This window comes from Zalophus californianus, chromosome 15 (genome assembly GCF_009762305.2).
Source record: "Zalophus californianus isolate mZalCal1 chromosome 15, mZalCal1.pri.v2, whole genome shotgun sequence".
NCBI lineage: Eukaryota > Metazoa > Chordata > Mammalia > Carnivora > Otariidae > Zalophus > Zalophus californianus.
In genome coordinates, this window is record NC_045609.1 from 55,747,436 (window position 1) to 55,766,555 (window position 19,120).

Consider the following 19,120-nt stretch of genomic DNA (forward strand, 5'->3'; position numbering starts at 1 on the left):
AAGCGGCGTTGTTACAGCTTTCCAACAGCTTTTAGTGTGCGCCCTCCTCTTTAGGCCAGGCAGCGCACCGCCTCTGTCGCTTGGTAACGACCAAACTCGCGGAGGAGCTCTTGCTTCTCTCCGCTAGGTGACAGTAGAAGGTCAGCGGAACGAGAGGTGCCTCGAAGTGCCGCGCCGGCGTAGCGGCCCACAGGACGGAGCCCTTCCTCCAAGAGGGAAACCCCAGAGGCTGGAACGAGAATTGCTTCTTTTCCACCCCGGATTCTAAAGGTGAGAAACTCTAAGGAAGGATAATGATCTCGGGAAGGAAAATACACAGAAGGTCATATACACCTAAAACAACAACAACAACAAAAAACCTCCCTCTAAATATTGTATTTTTTTGGAAACAGAAAGATTAGGCTTCTTAAATTTTAACGTTGAGAAATATAAAAGAATATAAACCTCAATAAATGCTGCAGTCATTAACTGTGGACTGCAGAGTTGTTATTAGAGAAAATAGAGAAGGGAGTGAGAAATGGGTAGGAAAAAATGTGAGAAGCTAGGGAGAGAGAGTAAGGAAAGGAGAAGACAGATTTTCTAGGAGCTGAAGGGAAAATAAGACGCAGGAATGGAAATAGCCAAGGGATAGAGAAGAAAACTTATCTTTTTGCCATTATAATCGACACTTGTTGTAACCCTTTTCGGGAAGTTTTGGACTTTCCCAGGAGTGGCGGCGTTTTCTTCTGATTCTCTAGAGCAGCACCGTCCAATAGAACTTCCTTAAGTGTTGGAAACGTTCTCTGTCTACTCCCGGTTCAATATGGCAGCCAGGGGCTCTGTGTGGCTACTGCGACCTGGAAACGTGGCTCCTGTGACTAAGGGGCTGAATTTAAAATTTTTAGGTAATTCAAAGTTGAATAACTACATGTGACTAGCAGCTACCATATTGGACAGTACAACTCTGGATGATCAAAATCTTGCTCCCGCTAGACCCAGTGTTTTCCTCAGTCCGTACAGGTCCGACATCTGGATTATTTCAGTTGCTTAGTTCAGAGATATAAATGGAGATATGTTAAGAGTTGTCTAAAATCTGGTATACTTACCTAAAATCTAGCCAATACCTCCTTTGCCAAGTGAATCACTTAGGCAGATAAATTTTAGGACCCCTGACCTTTCTCACATTCTCTGACAAAAGTATTGACTTCTAAACTTTTGAAGTCAGTAGCTAAATGTATTTTTGTGTTATAAATGTTCTCAAACATATTTATTGATTTAATTTTTATTGAAGCATGAGTAACATAAATGTTTCAGGTGTGCAGTGTATTGATTCAACAATTCTATATATTACCCCATGCTCACTATGGTAAATGTAATCACCATCTGTCACCCAACAACATTATTATGATATTATTATTATTTTTAAGATTTTATTTATTTATTTGACAGAGAGAGAGAGAACACAAGCAGGGGGAGCAGCAGAGGGAGAGGGAGAAGCAGGCTCCCCACTGAGCAGGGATCTTGTCGTGGGGCTGGATCCCAGGAGCTTGGGATCATGACATGAGGCAAACACAGCTGCTCAACCAACTGAGCCACCCAGGCGCCCCTATGATATTATTGACTATATTCCCTATGCTATACTTTTTGTCTCTGTGACTTATTTATTTTATAGCTGGAAGTCAAACATATTTTCATATGATTGTATGATGGACTGCTATAAGAGATATGTATATTTGTGTTTGGGCATGACACATTTATCTACCTTATTAGTAATTTCTGTAGGAAAGGACCAAATTCAAATTATTCAAATTATATATATTGACTAGAATATAAACTCCACAAACCAGGGGGTTTTGTCTGTTTTGTTCACTGATATGTCCCATGCCTAGAACAGTACCTAGGACATGTTAGATGTACATTAAATATTTTTAAAAAGATTGTTTTGTTGAACTCTTTGGGTTTAACTCAAGAATATTTAGAGTTTATATTATTTCAGGATTGCATTTATTTATATAAAATTTCTATTGTACAACCACCTGGAGATTATTTTAGATTTAAAAATTTGGAATTTACACTGTAACAATCAAGGTAAATCAATGATAAATTATTCCTGAATTTATTAGTGTTGGCAAAAGTCTGTTGATTGAAGTAATTTTGGGGTTGAGTACAAGGAAATAACATCTCAAAATCTTTTTTTTTTTAATCTCAGGATCTTTCTGAATTGTTTTTTCTTATTTTTAATTTTAGCACTTAACAAATTTTTTAAATTCCCCTCATTTTTGTTATAGTTGAGCAATAATATTCTTTCTGTTTTTGCTGTTGTTATGTTTGTAGGAATCTATGATACAGAACTCTCAATTCTTTTGAAATCTAATATTAAAATCTAAAAGGTAATTTTGATGAGGGAGAATGGAATTTATTCACACATGTCCTGCAGATGCCAGTTTTAACATGGAAACCATGTCTTAAATTGAAATAGCTTAATATGACATCACTTCAGAGGCAAAGATTTCCAAATTAGATCATATGATCCTAGCAGCTGTCTGTGTTTGGTATTAAAAGAGTTCAATATGTACTTAAAAATTTAACAGATTGAATCAGGATGGCCAACTGAGAGCAAGTTCTAGCCTCTAGCCTCTCCCAAATCCTCCCCTCCTTCCCAAATCTAGAAATTACAAAAAAAGTTACATGGGTACACAAACTCATATGCATCCATGCATGTACCTTAATATTGAAAAACACGAAGGGGTGCTCTCAGTGGACCAGGCATTATGAGAATCCAGACAAACAAAAGTTGCATAACAGAGGCTTAATGCAGAAATGCAGGTGGCTCTTGGGGACGGTCTAGGTACACAGAAAAAAAAAAGATTGGCATCAGTAGGGCCCTTGGACAACATGTGAGTTATTGATTGAGGTACCGCTATAAGAAGAGACAGTCTGCCTCTCAGCCTTACTCCCACTTGCTCATGCAGTGGGTAGCAAAAGAACTTGCTCTAAAGGGGGCAGGGACAGTCCATGTAGGTACTTTTGCTGAAAAGCTGTGATGGCTTTTGATATCTGGGAGGAAGAGAGAGACTTCATATCTTTTTTTTTTTTTTAAAGATTTTATTTATTTATTTGAGAGAGAATGAGAGATAGAGAGCACGAGAGGGAAGAGGGTCAGAGGGAGAAGCAGACTCCCCGCTGAGCAGGGAGCCCAATGTGGGACTCGATCCCAGGACTCCAGGATCATGACCTGAGCCGAAGGCAGTCGCTTAACCAACTGAGCCACCCAGGCGCCCGAGACTTCATATCTTGAAGACTGATACTAGCTCACCTTGTGAAGCTGCACATGCCGCATTCCTCCTTCAAAACCCTCAAGGCAGAATGAAAAAGAGAAAATCTACAAAAAATATAGGTTAAAAGACATTACCTTAAACAGAGAATAATAAGACTTGAACCTTTTTTTTCTTTAAAGATTTTATTTATTTATTTAAGAGAATGCATGAGTGGGGGAAGGGGCAGAGGGAGAAGGAGAGGGAGAAGCAGACTCTCCGCTGAGCATGGAGCCCGACGCGGGGCTTGATCCCAGGACCCCAAGATCATGACCTGAGCTGAAGGCAGACACTTAACCAACTAAACGCCCCATTGAACTTGACTTTTTATTTTTATTTTATTTTATTTTTAAAGATTTCATTTATTTGACAGAGAGAGACAGTGAGATAGGGAACACAAGCAGGGGTAGTGGGAGAGGGAGAAGCAGGCTTCCCGTTGAGCAGGGAGCCCGATGTGGGGCTAGAACCCAGGACTCCGGGATCATGACCTGAGCCAAAGGCAGACACTTAAAGACTGAGCCACCCAGGTGCCTCTGAACTTGACTTTTTAACAAATGAGGAAAGCCTAGGCGCCTGGGTGGCTCAGTCTGTTAAGTGTCTGCCTTGGGTTCAGGTCCTGATCCCAGGGTCCTGGGATCAAGCCCCGGGCTCCTTGCTCAGTGGAGAGCCTGCTTCTCCCTCTTCCTTTGCTGCTCCCCCCCCCCCCCCGGCTCGTGCTCGCTCGCTTGTTCTCACTCTATCTCAAATAAATAAATACAATCTTAAAAAAAAAAAGAAATGAGGAAAACCATAAAAAGTTGAGTAAGGTCTTAGAAGAAGCTACACTATAATTCTGTACCTAGCAAAATATCCTTCAGAAATGAAGATAAGATAAAAATGTGTTTAGAAAACAAGCATTGAGAAAGAAGATCACCACCAACAAACCCACACAAAGAATTGCTAAAGGGAGTTATTCAGGCTAAAGGGAAAATGATCCCAGATGGAAGCACAGAAATGCAGGAATAAGAGCAATGAGAAAGATAAACACAAGGTCAATATGTAAACTCAATTATATTATAAATATCACCTGAAGTTTTAGATGGTAAAATTTATAATAGCAAAAAATTAAATACCTAGGAATAAATCTATGATCGTGCAAGATCTCTGCATATCAAACTGTATATGATTGCTGGGAGGAAATTAAATAAAACCTAAATAAATGGAGAGCTACACGAAATTAATGGCTAGGAAGACTTATGAAAACATGTCAGTTCTCCCAAATTGATGTATAGATTCATTGCAGTCCTAGTAAAAATCCCAGCATTTTTCGGTAAAAATGGACAAGCTGATTTCAAATGTCATATGTAATTGCAAAAGGCCAAGAATAGCCAAGAGAATCTTGAAGAAGAACAAAGTTGGAGGGCCTACTATATATTACCTCTTATTATTAAGATAAAATAATTACTAGAACAAAATGGTATGGCTTTGGCTGTAAGAGAGTCAGCTAGACCAGTGGAAAAGAATGGAGCCCAGAAACAGACCTACACATATGTGGTCACTTGATCTATGACAAAAATGATACTACAGTGCAGTGAGGGAAGGGTAATCTTGTCAGTAAGTTGTGCTTGATATCAATTGGATATTCATACAGACAACAGTGTATCTTGACTCCTAGCTATACATACCCAAACATTAATTTCATATGAACTGTAGACAGTAAAACAATAAAGCTGCTACAAGATAACATCGGAAAATATTCTTATGATCTTGGGGTAGGCAAATATTTCTTAAACTGGAAAGAGGAAGGGGCACCTGGGTGGCTCAGTTGGTTAAGCAGCCAACCCTTGATTTCGGCTCAGGTCATGATCTCAGGGTCCTGGGATGGAACCCTGCCTCAGGCTCCCTGCTCAGTGGGGAGTCCACTTGACATTCTCTCCCTCCCGCTGCCTCTCCCACTGCTCGTCTATGCTACCCCCCCCTCAAATAAATGAATAAATCTTTTTTTAAAAAGCTGGGTAGAAAAATAACTGATCATAAAGAAAAAGACTGATTAAATAGTATCTCATTAAAATTGAGAACTTTTTTTTAGGTAGGCGCCACACCCAGCATGAGCCCAACATGGGACTTGAACTCATGACCCTGAGATCAGGACCTGAACTGAGATCAAGAGTTGGGTGCTTCACTGACTAAGCCACCCAGGCACCCCAAGAACTTCTGTTAATAAAAAGACATCAAGAGAGTAAAAAGGCAAGCTTCTAAAAATTTTTTCCTTTTAAAAAAATTAGCTATGAATATTGTATCATTTTCATCAACTGATACTTTAAAAAATTTTTAATTTTGGGATAAGTGTAGATTCACATGAAGTTGTAAGACATAATACAGAGAGATCCTGTGTACCTTCTAAGGGTAAAACCTGGTAAAATTGTGGTACACACAATCAGAACATTAGCATTGATACAATCCATCCATCTTCACATTTTCTCAGTTTTACTTTTAAGCATTCGTGTGTGCCTGTATTTAGTTCTATGCAGTTTTATCATATGTGTGTTTCATGTGTCCACCACCACAGAGCAGTTCCATCACCTCAAAGGTCCCTCCTGTTGTCCTTTCATAACCATTTCCTCTTCCCTCCCACTTCTCTCCCCAGGATCCATTTTTTTAACCACTACTAATTTTTATTATAACCATGATTAAAATAACTATGTAATTCAAACAGTGGTTCACAGCATTTAATAAACAATGCACACATTATAGAGAAAAGAAATATGTTTTCACTTTGAAATCTTTAAGAAAAAACCTTGTTTGTATTAATCGTAAGCACTGTACTAATTAGTCATTGATTACCATTCCTAAATAGAAACTCATTTGTGATGCTTTTTCTTTAATATAAGAGGGGTATCTCCTTCTTTTCTTTTCTTCCCCCTCCCCCTTTTCTACCTCATTTCATCTTCTGGAGACTGTCTGTAGTCCCATCTTTTCTCCAGTCTGACTCTGTGTAAGTTTTACTCTAGGCAGAGGCTGCTAATTGCTGACCACTATCCATTCCTCCTTCTCTCTCAGATACACAGGGCCTGTTTTTTGCTGAGCACAAGGTAGCCAAAAGATGACATTTCACAGCCTCCTTTGCAGCTAGGTGGGGATATGCATACAGTTCTGACCAATGAGATATACATTAAAGAACAGATGGGACTTTGGGGGAAATCTTTTGAGAAATGAATGCTATTCCTCTTTTTCCTCCCTTCTCCGTCCTGCTGCTTAAATTCTGAGTGAGATGGCTGAAGCTTGAGCTGTCATTTTAGAACATGAGAAGACATGCTAAACAAAGGTAAGCAGCAAAATGGAAGAAACTTGGATTTCTGACAGCCATGGAAACTTCAAGGCTGCCTAGGACTTCCTACCTCTGAACTTCCTTTATAGGTAGGAGAAATAATTTTATAAAAGACACCAACTATTTTCACTGTACTGAAACTTGCCTTCCAATCCACTTTGATGTAGAGAGACATTGCTGATTATGGCTACGTACTATTCCATTGCATGAAGATACTATACTTTATTTAACCAACCCCTTATTGATGGATAATTAGGTTCTTTCCAATTTTTTATTATAGATAAAGGCATAGTTAACATCCTTTTAGATATATTTTGCTGCCTATGTGGGTATTTCTATAGTATAAATAGCTAGAAATAGATTTATTGCGTGACAGAATGTGCACATTTAACATTTTGAGAAATATCACCAAAAAGATGATACTAACTTACAGCCCCATCAATAGAGTGACTGTTTGTTTACACTCCCACCAATCCTGAATCCTTAAATAATTGTACCACTCAGATAGACAAAGCTTATCTTTCTTTTCTTTGATTACTGATAAGGAGGAACATCTTTTCATGTTTATTGTCCATTTGCGTTTCCTATTGTGAATTGCATTTGCCTGTTTTTCTTTTTTTAATTGTGAAATTATAAATGACTACCATTTCATTGTACAAAACTTAAGTGATACACTTGTATAAGAGCAGAGAGAGAGAGACTTTTCTCCAGCGCTTCCAATTACATTCCACCACCCACAGTTTTATGTACATCCATCTAGTCCCTTTCCATACATTTCCGTATGAATATACATACACATATAAATACTATTTTTATATAAATAGGATCATTTTTATGTACTATTCCACAGCTTGCTTTTTTTAAAATTAGGATTCAGTACTATGAAAAACCCAATATTTAACTATTTTCTTATTTTTTCTCTTGCTATTACATTGTCAAGGTAAACATCTTTTTCATATATTTGTGGGCATGTGTGTGAATTTCTTTGGCTGGAGTTGTATAAGGCAGATTGTTGGGTCAAAGGATGTGCTTTCTGATAGACCCATCTTAGCTTTCCCAAAGGTCTGCATAAATTTCTACTTTCACCAAGTGTATGGAAAATGCTCATTTCCCCACAAGCCTTACCTACATTTGATAATTTTTATTTGATGGGCAAGAAAGAAAAAAAAAGAATCATCTTGCATTTCCCTGATTAATGGTGAGGTTGAAGTTATTTTCATGTTTATTGGCCATCTATAGTTTTATCAGGATTGTTTGTTCATATCCATTACCTACAATAGCTTTTCTATTGGGTTATGTGTGGATATATGTTGTTTTTTGTTCAGTATCTCTTTCCCCATTCCCTGGTAACAGAATTCTTATTTATCATGGGGAACCCATTCCCTGTGGCTTAGATGATGAGCATGTCTTCTCATGTTCTAAAATGACAGCTCAAGCTTCAGCCATCTCACTCAGAATTTAAGCAGCAGGACGGAGAAGGGAGGAAAAAGAGGAATAGCATTCATTTCTCAAAAGATTTCCCCCAAAGTCCCATCTGTTCTTTAATGTATATCTCATTGGTCAGAACTGTATGCATATCCCCACCTAGCTGCAAAGGAAGCTGTGAAATGTCATCTTTTGGCTACCTTGTGCTCAGCAAAAAACAGACCCTGTGTATCTGAGAGAGAAGGAGGAATGGATAGTGGTCAGCAATTAGCAGCCTCTGCCTAGAGTAAAACTTACACAGAGTCAGACTGGAGAAAAGATGGGACTACAGACAGTCTCCAGAAGATGAAATGAGGTAGAAAAGGGGGAGGGGGAAGAAAAGAAAAGAAGGAGATACCCCCCTCTTATATTAAAGAAGAAGATAGCCTCACAAATGAGTTTCTTTTTTTTTAAAGATTTTCTTTTTAAAATTAATTCATTTGAGACACAGAGATAGAGAGAGAGAGAGCATGAGCAGGGGGAGAGGCAGAGGGAGAGAGAGAAGCAGGCTCCCCGCTTAGCCAGGAGCCCGATGCAGGGCTCGATCCCAGGACCCCGGGATCATGACCTAAGCCAAAGGCAGACGCTTAGCTATCTGAGCCACTCAGGCACCCCTACAAATGAGTTTCTATTGAGGAATGGTAATCAATGTCTAATTAGTACAATGCTTATGACTCAGGCCTTCCTGAGTCCTGCAGCTCCTTAGCCACAGTAGTGAAAGAATGGGCATGTAATTCAAGGCAGGCTAAAAAGAGCTTTCAACAGAACTTCTACAGGGACTATTGGTAAGAAGTTTCTGCAGAGATCCCACAGACTAAGGACTATGTAAGCCTGAATTTGTACCATGTGCGGAGTCTGAGGAGAAACTCAGAGGCTAGCAGAAAGCAATGAGAACTAAGTTCTGTTATCATTTTTCTGGAGGCCCTAGATCCAGCTGTGCCTAAAGCCTGCCCTGCTTCTGAACTTTAAAGTTTTGAGAGCCAATAAAGTCCCTTTCTTGTTTAAGATAATTGAATTGGGTTCCTGTCCTGATTAATATAGGTTATTTGTATTACTGATTTCTAGAAAAGTTTGTGATTTTAAATTCTAGACTTATACTTTATGTATTATATAGATTAATAAAATTAGCATGGCCTTCCAAAAAAAAAAAGACACCAGCTATTTAAATCGTAACATATTTTAGTGGCTTACTTTTACTTACATACTAATTAGAACTCTTAAAGACCAATTCACATGATTACTTTAAATATAGTTAGAACAGGGGCATCTGGGTGGCTCAGTTGGTTAAGTGGCCGACTCTTGATTTTGGCTCTGGTCAAGATCTCAGGGTCCTGGGATTGAGCCCTGTGCACGGATCTGCACTCAGCAGGGAATCTGCTTCAGAATTCTCTCTTACCCTCTGCCCCTCCCCACCGTACTCTTTCTCTTTCTAAAATAAATAAGTAAATCTTGAAAAAAAGAAGGCATATAGTGTCACTTCCACTGTATTCTGTTGGTTAAAGCAGTTATAAGCCCATCCAGAGAGTATATGGACCCCCTATCTCTCTATGGGAGATATGTCAAAAAATTTGAGGCCAACTTTTACAACTGGCACAAAAAGTATATAAAATTTGAATATTTTGTTATGCAAAGTATATCAATTTAAGTGAATGTAAAAATCTTTGAAATTCAGTGTCTTCAAGAAATTGTTTTTCTTCTAATATATTAAAAATTACCTGCCAAATTTAAAGGCAAGGCAAAGCATAAATAATAATGAATATCAAAATTTAAATTTATTTAAATGTAGTTGAAAGGCAGCTATGCTCACCACTATACCACCAACGCTATTTAAATGTAGTTGAAAATTTTAACTCAGTTTTTAAAAGCTTAATTAGGTCTTGTTAAATATTTTTATAAACCTGAAACTGTTTATAATTGTAGTTGTCAATGAGAAGAATAGGTGCTGTGTCTCATATATGTTATATCTAGACTTACATGTGTACAAATTTAGGATATAACTGTTTAATATCACAAATTGTTCCTCAGCTGCCACGTGCAACTGTTGTAAAAAACTGTGCTAAATTTTGAATAGTGGATATAAGGAGTTCAAGAAAATGAACACTTTGCTCTATTGGCAAATATTTCATTATTCAAAAACTTTAGTGCAGTTTTTTAATTTGAGAGGAAAGATATGATGATTTAATTTTTTTTCCTAATTATTTCTCTAGCTCAAATTCTCCCCACACTCTGAAACAATGCCCATCTCTGATATCAGCAGTGCCTCAGTCTTCAATTCTTCATTTGGATACAGTCATCTTTTCTTCATGGACACAAGGCAAGAGCTATACAGAGCTTTTTTTCTGGGGCCTGAACTGTGTGAATCACAGCAGCAAATGTGTAACATTGTGAGTTGCCCAGTGCCATCACTGAGCACTGGTCTCCTGAGTGACAGAAGTGTCCATGTGATTTTCACTAAATTCATCATTTTGGGTTTCTGGTTTATGGGTCCCTGTAAGATGTAGGAATAGGGCAGGGGCCTCTTACCTGGTTTGGAAGGTGGTTCCACTTCTCTGGGAACATAACCTTTTAAATTTTGTCTGTCTGGTCACTCACTGCTAGCTCTAGTTCAGAGTTTATAATCCAGGAAGCTTCCAAGAGACGTGAAATTTGTTCAACAGTGTTTCCACAGTAAATTATGGCCCAGTTCAGGTTCAAAAGTTGATGGGCTGCCAATTTGTCCCCTGTAGTGCTTAGTCCAACAAATCCAGTCAAATGGTGGGATTTGTTTGGGCAAAACATGGAGCTCCAACATCTGGAGATGTGATCGCACTTGTACTCACAATGTTTCCTGACCTTTAGATTTGAGTAATAGTTTTGGTACATTGAATTTTCTTATTTATTTAAGGGGGGGAAGGGACTTGTTTAACCAAGAGAAACCCTTGTATCAATGGGCCTGGACAAACTCCAAAAGATGAGGCCTCCATTTACATTTACCTTCTAGAAATTTCCTCTCCATATCTGAGAATTGTAGTCAGAATTCATTCTAGAGATGATTCAAGATCTCTACCTCCTATTTGCAAGTTGTTTAGAAATTTCCTCTGGTTAACTGTATGCAATTTGTACTTCATATTTATTTTAATTAATACCCATTTCTTTGTGGAAAGATTCTCTCACTAGTCAATCAGCCATAAAGAGGACTCAAAATGTGTTGTGGGGAGGATGCAATCTCTCTACCCCCTCTTTCACCATTTATTGGTCAAATTGATATTTATATTCAATGTCAATATTTATTTGTTTTTTAGAAGGGTAGAGGGGAGAGGGAGAGGGAGAGAGAGAGAATCTTAAGCAGGCTCCATGCACAGCATGGAGCCTGATGCAGGGCCTGATCTCACAACCCTGAGATCATGACCTGAGCTGAAATCAAGAGTCAGACACTTAACCGACTGAGTCACCCAGGCATCTCTCAATATCAATATTTATAATTCATTTAAATGCAGGCATTTCCTTCTATTTTAAACCTAGAATCTGTTGTTACTTTTCTCATGGCTATTTACAACTAATTGTGGAATAAAATAACTTGTCCCCACTCATAGTTAAGGAAATCTAAGATATTAGCAGGCACATGGTAAACATATTTTTATTTTGAATGGGTCTCTCTTAGCAGTGATGAGAGCAAAACTCTCCAAGGCTTGATATATATGGGAAGCCATAAGATGTTAGATTTCTTTCTAAGTCAGTATGAGTGTACATAAACTTTGTTTAAATCAAAAGCCTGACTTATGGCCCGCCAAGCATACATTGTACACCTGCTTTGTAAATGAATAGCCTAAAGGAAAACTGTCTTGTGCTTAAGATATTGATCAACACTCCTACCCTCTGCATTCCATGTTAAAATTCATGATTCCTGCCTTTATGTTAATCTATAATCTTTTAAGTTTTTACAAGTTGCTCATACAGGAATTCAGTAATGTGGCAAGATATAAAATCAATGCACAGAAATCAGTTGCATTTCTATACACCAACAATGAGAGAGAAGAAAGAAAAATTAAGGAGTCGGTCCCATTTACAATTGCACCCAAAACCATAAGATACCTAGGAATAAATCTAACCAAAGAGGCAAAGGATCTGTACTCAGAAAACTACAGAATACTGATGAAAGAAATTGAGGAAGACACAAAGAAAAGGAAAAATGTTCCATGCTCATGGATCCCAAGAACAAATATTGTTAAAATGTCTATGCTACCTAGAGCAATCTACATATTCAAAGCAATCCCTATCAAAATATCATCAACTTTTTTCACAGAAATGGAACAAATAATCCTAAAATTTGTATGGAACTAGAAAAGACCCCAAATAGCCAAAGGAATGTTGAAAAAGAAAAGCAAAGCTGGTGGCATCACAATTCGGGACTTCAAGCTCTATTACAAAGCTGTGGTCTTCAAGACAATATGGTACTGGCACAAAAACAGACACATAGATCAATGGAACAGAATAGAGAACCCAGAAATGGACCCTCAACTATTTGGTCAACTAATCTTCGTCAAAGCAGGAAAGAATATCTAATGGAAAAAGGACAGTTTCTTCAACAAATGGTGTTGGGGAAATTGGACAGCCACATGCAGAAGAATGAAACTGGACCATTTCCTTACACCATACACAAAAATAGACTCAAAATGTATGAAAGACCTAAATGTGAGACAGGAATCCATCAAGATCCTTGAGGAGAACACAGGCAGCAACTTCTTCGACCTCGGCTGCAGCAACTGCTTGCTACACATGTCTCCAAAGACAAGGGAAACAAAAGCAAAAATGAACTATTGGGACTTCATCAGGATAAAAAGCTTTTGCACAGCAAAGGAAATAGTCGACAAAACCAAAAGACACTAGAGAGAATGGGAGAAGGTATATGCAAATGACATATCAGACAAAGGGCTGGTATCCAAAATCTATAAAGAACTTATCAAACTCAACACCCAAAGAACAAATAATCCAATCAAGAAATGGGCAGAAGACATGAACAGACATTTTTCCAAAGAAGACATCCAAATGGCCAACAGACACATGAAAAAGTGCTCAACATCACTTGGCATCAGGGAAATCCAAATCAAAACCTCAATGAGATACCACCTCACACCAGAATGGCTAAAATTAACAAGTCAGGAAACGACAGATGTGAGGATGCAGAGAAAGGGGAACCCTCCTACACTGTTGGTGGGAATGCGAGTTGGTGCATTGACTCTGGAAAACAGTATGGAGGTTCCGCAAAAAGTTGAAAATAGAGCTACGACCCAGTAATTGCACTACTGGGTATTTCCCCGAAAGATACAAATGTCGTGATTCAAATGGGCATGTGCACCCCAATGTTTATAGCAGCCATGTCCACAATAGCCAAACTGTGGAAAGAGCCCAGATGTCCACTGACAGATGAATGGATAAAGAAGATGTGGTATATGTATATATCTATATCTATATCTATAGATATAGATATATACACACAATGGAATATTATGCAGCCATCAAAAAATTGAAATCTTGCCATTTGCAATGATGTGGACAGAACTAGAGGGTATTATTATTCTAAGTGAAATAAGTCAACAGAGAAAGACAATTATCATATGACCTCACTGATATGTGGGATTTAAGAAAGAAGGTAGAGGATCATAGAGGAAGAGAGGAAAAAATAAAACAAGATGAAACCAGAGAGGGTGACAAACCATAAGAAACTCTTAATCTTAGGAAACAAACTGAGGGTTGCTGGAGGGGAGGGGGTGGGGGCATGGAGTGGCTGGGTGATGGACATTGGGGAGGGTATGTGTTGTGGTGACGGCTGGGTGTTGGTAAGACTGATGAATCATAGACCTGTACCCCTGAAACAAATAATACATTATATGTTAATTAAAAAAAAAAGAAATAAAACCAATTGGAAATTAAAAAAAAAAAGTTGTATAAAAGGACCTAAGCCGCAAAAACTATTCATTCTCTGGAGCACTTTCTTCCCTATGAAGAGTGTGTTCCCTCGAATAAAACTCTCGAATAAAACTCTCTTTTTTTCTTTTAGAGATTCTAAAAGGTTTGTTCATTTTGTATTGACAGCAGCACCCTAAAAATAACACCAAAAAACCATTATCTATATGATTACTCTTAGCAGTCTGATACCAAAACCCAAACAAATTTAAAATTTCCATATTGGGGTGACAGTTATATAAATATCAGAGAATTCACAAAAACATTATGTGTAAATTAAATTATTTCAGTATCCATTCCACAACCCCTCCCCCATTTTTTTTTAAATCCTAATGTAAGTTTATTATTGTTTAGGTATTACAAACCAGAGCAATGGTTTAGCAGGTTTAGGAATATAAAAATAGTAACTTACTAAGGCTATCTATCACTGAATATATTTAATTTTATTTGAATTCTCAGTTCTTCTCCAGTATTTCTCTCTCCCCCCCTTCTCTCTCTTTCTAAACACATATTGGATATTCTAGCATTTAAATGGAGTTCCTACCAATTGTATTTCAGAGAAACACAAATATGAACAATGAAAATTACCTACATGGAAAATTGCTTGTCAAGTCCTAGAGAGTTTTAAAAATTTGTTTCCTTTAGCCTTACTGGGCAGAGGGTCTATGCAAAAACTTTCTTTGAGTAGTCAGTCCTGAGCTGTTAGGCTTCTTACCAGAGTTCAGGAGGGTAATATCTGTTTCCTCAAGATGGTGTAATAATGGGGTGTTACAAAGTTCCTGGTGTGAAGTAAAGAGATAACAGCCAGAAAGTTAATTAAAAAGAGTAGATTTGCTTTGAGAAAAAGGGCAAAGCCTTTTCCTTCCCTACACTTTAAAAGCTTCTGGCTCCCACCTACACAAAGACTTGAAACAATAGAGTCAACAGTAAGAATGACACCTTTATGTTAACTCTTATGAAATATCTTCTTTTGTTTCCTTAATCAAACATTTGTCTCCATCTTCCTCTACCTTCTCCCTTGGGTAAGAACTGACCAATGCATTTTCTCAGTGGTGGTACATTTAAAAACAAATCATCTCCTCTCTCCCAAAGTTCCTTTTGTTAAAAACTTTAAGCTGGCCAAGTGAGGGACTACACTGCTATACTGTTTGGGATCTTAAGGCAGTAACAGTGTAACAGTAACAATATAGCCCTTAAAGAAATATTGTCTTTTGTTAGGATTAGGGATATCCTAATTCCTGATTTGTAACAAGGCAGAAACTCTGAAACCCCTATGTAGGAACAATAACTATAATTTTATTAATTCCTTGAATTTGGTGATTTCACATAGAAGATGTTCTGCCTAGCATTCCTCACTATAACCTAGCAGTATCCTGTCATTAGGCATTGTCTACATTAGAAGGGAAGTGAAAAGAGAAAGGACAAAGAATCGTGATCTTGGGTATAACATTACTGGATCATCAGAAATGTTGAATCATATAAGGATAAAAGAGGAAGTGGTTAAAAGAGTGAAGCACACTGTCAAAAATAAAAGAAAATAGGGGAAGAAATGACTATTTGTTAGAAACTGATATGTAATTAATTGAATATAGTTTTTTGGTGAGGGATTAGTGGTAAGAAAATACATGTATATAAATACATGTTATTTATGCGCTTTCTCATTTAAAAAAATCGTAGTAGCAGATTTTTGTGTAAATGTCTTCCTAATTGAAAAAACACAGTGAAATAAAAATAGTGGCCTTTCCTTCCTGAATGTGTTTAGAAGTGGCATCACTTCTCATTTGTCTGGAGCAGTATGGGCATACTGACACCTCACATTTGTAATTACAATAACCTTTGTAATTACAGAGCATTCACATCCTTTTGATTTTTACAATAGCTTTGTTAGATGTTAGATCAATGACCTAACAAGGAGCACTCTGAACTGAGTGACTTGTTTAAAGTGGTATCATTCCTAATTATTAGCCTGAAATCTCTTGTCATTTAGGTAGTGCTGGAACTCATTTCTGCTGCTTGAACTCAAGAGAGAAGTTTTCCAAGGTCCTTTCCAGTTATAAGGTCTTTTCTTGGGTTTTAGCAAATATACAAATGTATCACAATATTTTTATTTTTATATTTTTATAATGCTTTTATAGTCAAATAGTGTAATATTTTATAGTCAAGCAGTGCTTTTAAATATAGAAATTTGGAAAGAGTGGAAGGCAGATGTCCTGAATACTCGTGGCCCCACAGATCTGCTGTTCATTCTCCTCCACCCTGCTCTGTGTCCAGAGAGTGGACTGCATCAGTGGGCTTCTGGTTAGGTTCAGCAGGAGATGGGAGAGTGGGGAGAGCAAGGTTGGGTATTTATTCCTCAGCTTCTTTCCCTGCTAGGCCAGATTGGCAGAGCTGTCCTCTTTAACTGAAGGTGTACCCTGTGGGGCCCCCACCCATGTACCCTCAGTCCTCACCACTCCTTATACATGGTGGTGGCTCTTTCCTGTGTAAACATCTGCCACTCTCCGCCTGAGGCCTTTTGTGGCATGGGAGCATGCCCAGCCCATGCACAGGGCAGGTCAGTGGTGCGAGACGGTTGATCCCCAAGGAGCAGCTCTTAACCAATGATGTTTGGGAATAGGTGGATAAACACTGCGCCTTCCTCTCCCCTGGGTCGGGGCAACTCTGAGCTGTTTTCTTTATCATCTCCCAGGGGTTCCTATCAAGACTGAGCCCCAACTGCACTCAGTGATCTACTGATCAGTGCACCTGGTATTGGCCTCCTTCCCTGTCCTGTCTCACTTACCCAGCCCCTTCTAGTGCCTCCTGGGATTGCCTCCTAAATAGACTACTTGTGGTGGAATATTAGCTTCAAGGTCGGCTTCTGGGTGACCTCAACCCAATAAAGAAGCCACAGTTCTTGTCAGGCAGCTGTCTCCTACAACCACAGCTTACTTTTTGGGTTCCAAGGACCTCTTCCTTCCTCTCCTTGCCCCTTCAGGCCAGACTTAGTCACAGACACCCATTGTTGCTAGCCCCAAGGTGATTCACCATCCGGTGTACACACAGCTGCCAGACAGGCTGGGCACTATAGTCTTTATGATGGGCAGCTAAACAATAGATATTCTTTTAGTTAAGAAGAAAATTAGAATAAGAAGAGTGAACATCTGCAGCCACAGAGGCACACTTCAAATTCTAAAAATTTTTGAGACATATTGTGTGAGAAAATTAAATGATTCAAAGCAACACTAATCAGGCCAGCAAAAATTTCAATGCAATGGCCCCCATAATGTCAGTAAAAGCACCACGGTTATCTACAGGTTACCCTTGAGGATGATTGCTGTTTGAGAAGTTCTGGTTCTGCTTTGGCTCTGCTCTTCCTCTCGGAGGCAGAGTTCTTGCAATGTCTCTGTGGTGCTGACCTGATAGTGTGCTAACCTAATACTCTTAGTTACAGCAAAGCTGTTCCCAATTCCAGCTGCCTGATGTGCTTCGTTTCATATGTCAGGCATTGCTGTGATAGTATTTGTACCTAACTGTGACAAAAATACATTTTTTTTACATATCAAGAAAAATTTGAGGGCTTTGATTTCTTGAGCACAGGGGGTGAAAATCCCCATGTTAGGTATTTTAGAGGAATGAAATGAGTAATAAACAGTCCCTTCCCTCCAGAACTCTAGCTCTAATAGTGATGGAGTGTGGGGTAAAGACTGAAGGGAAATTTGGGGTGGGAAGAAATGATCATCAGTGTAAGTGGCAGGATACTTTGTTAAGATGTTAATTATAGCAGGTTCCCAATCTTACCTTCACTTGTTGAAATTACCCAAGGTGGCTCTGAAGCATAGAGTAATGAAGAAGAAATAAAGGGGTACCCTTGAGGGCCAGGAAAGAGCAGAAATTCTGGAGCACTGGGAAGGGGATGGAGGTTGGGGGGCCATGGGTAGGAGGGACCCTTGCTTGTTCTGTGGTTGTGTCCTGGTAGGTAAGACCTCAGAAAAGGAGGTTGTATGGTGCCTTGGGGAGGCTCCATACTAGGTACCAGGGCTTCTAGCTGAGGCAAAGCCCCCTCTCAGCCCTATCCCATTCAGGCTTAGCATTGGAACAGAAAGCCTGTCACATTTCAAGTTGGGCAGTGAGAATATCACTAGTGATTAAGGCAGGTGAGAGATTAGAAGTCCTTCCCCCATTTTCTCATATATGCGCTTCTCCCAAATTCTGGTGTAAACCACAATTACAATTATGATGGACTTTCTTGCCAGCTCAGAGGGAGCTAATATTGGCCTTAAACTGATATAAAGAAAATAAAGATAAGAAAAATATTTGGATACCTAAGTGTCATGGCGTAAGATTGAATCTGTCCCATGCATAAATGAGACAAAAAGAAGAATATGACAAGGTTTCTGCAGGAGCCCAAGCAATGTAACATAGCTATAATAAATCATGGCATATCATTAGCTGTTTGGGAGCACTCTGTCTCTTTTTCACAGTTTTTTTTTTTTTTCCAGACTAAGGCAGTTAAATAGAAGAGGGGGAAATAATTATTTTCCTCATTGATTCTGTTCTAGCTTGCTCCCATTTCATAACACAAAGCATAGTAACAAATAATTGTACATGTGGTAAAAATTTATGTATAAGTCAAGCATTAATGAAGTATTCTCTGGTAATTCCTTCTGCCTTGCCCTAATCATATATATCATTTGAGCATATTCTGCAAAATCCATGTTATTCGTCCTCTGGATTAGAGAGGCAGAAAAAGATTAGTTTGTGAGGCATTCTGACACACAGGGTACGGATCTTTTTGCTCCCCCATCCCTTCCTCCCACAGACACCTTTCTTAACTGGCAGCTTTCTCTTTGTCATTCCAGAGGCTTCCGAGCAGAGACCTCTATGCAATTTCTGTTTTTCCTCAAGAAATTATGGCGAACAGTCGAGTGGGTAGGCTTAGAGACATTTTCTATATATAGTCTGTATATCCTTGATTCTAAAACACTGGATAAAAACAGATTTTTATGTTTTGAAATTCAGAATGGGTCTTGCAATCAATGTCAAAAGCAATCTGTCTGTTTCCAGGCAGAACTGTGAGTTGTGCTGTGTTTGTCATTGTGCACGAGCATGCTTAGTGTTGTGTGGAAGCTCT

At 38.6% G+C, this 19,120-nt stretch overlaps 1 protein-coding gene across 7 annotated transcripts in view; it reads left to right on the forward strand.

The window, feature by feature from the left end:
* The first annotated feature begins 145 nt into the window (after nt 1-145).
* ENTPD1 (ectonucleoside triphosphate diphosphohydrolase 1) overlaps nt 146-19,120 on the forward strand; it is a 133,415-nt gene continuing 114,440 nt past the window's right edge. For 4 of the 7 annotated variants that reach the window (XR_003519965.2, XR_003519966.2, XR_003519967.2 and 1 more), the window contains exons 1-2: nt 6,077-6,597; nt 10,272-10,378. Coding sequence is in view for 1 of the 7 variants with exons in the window: in XM_027594495.2 (XP_027450296.1) it covers nt 6,575-6,597; nt 10,272-10,378 (130 nt within the window). In the remaining 6 variants the exon portion in view is untranslated. Of the gene's footprint in view, nt 271-6,076; nt 6,690-10,271; nt 10,379-18,895; nt 18,915-19,120 lie in introns of those variants that run through there. The other 3 variants (XM_027594527.2, XM_027594535.2, XM_027594518.2) reach the window with 3 other exon arrangements.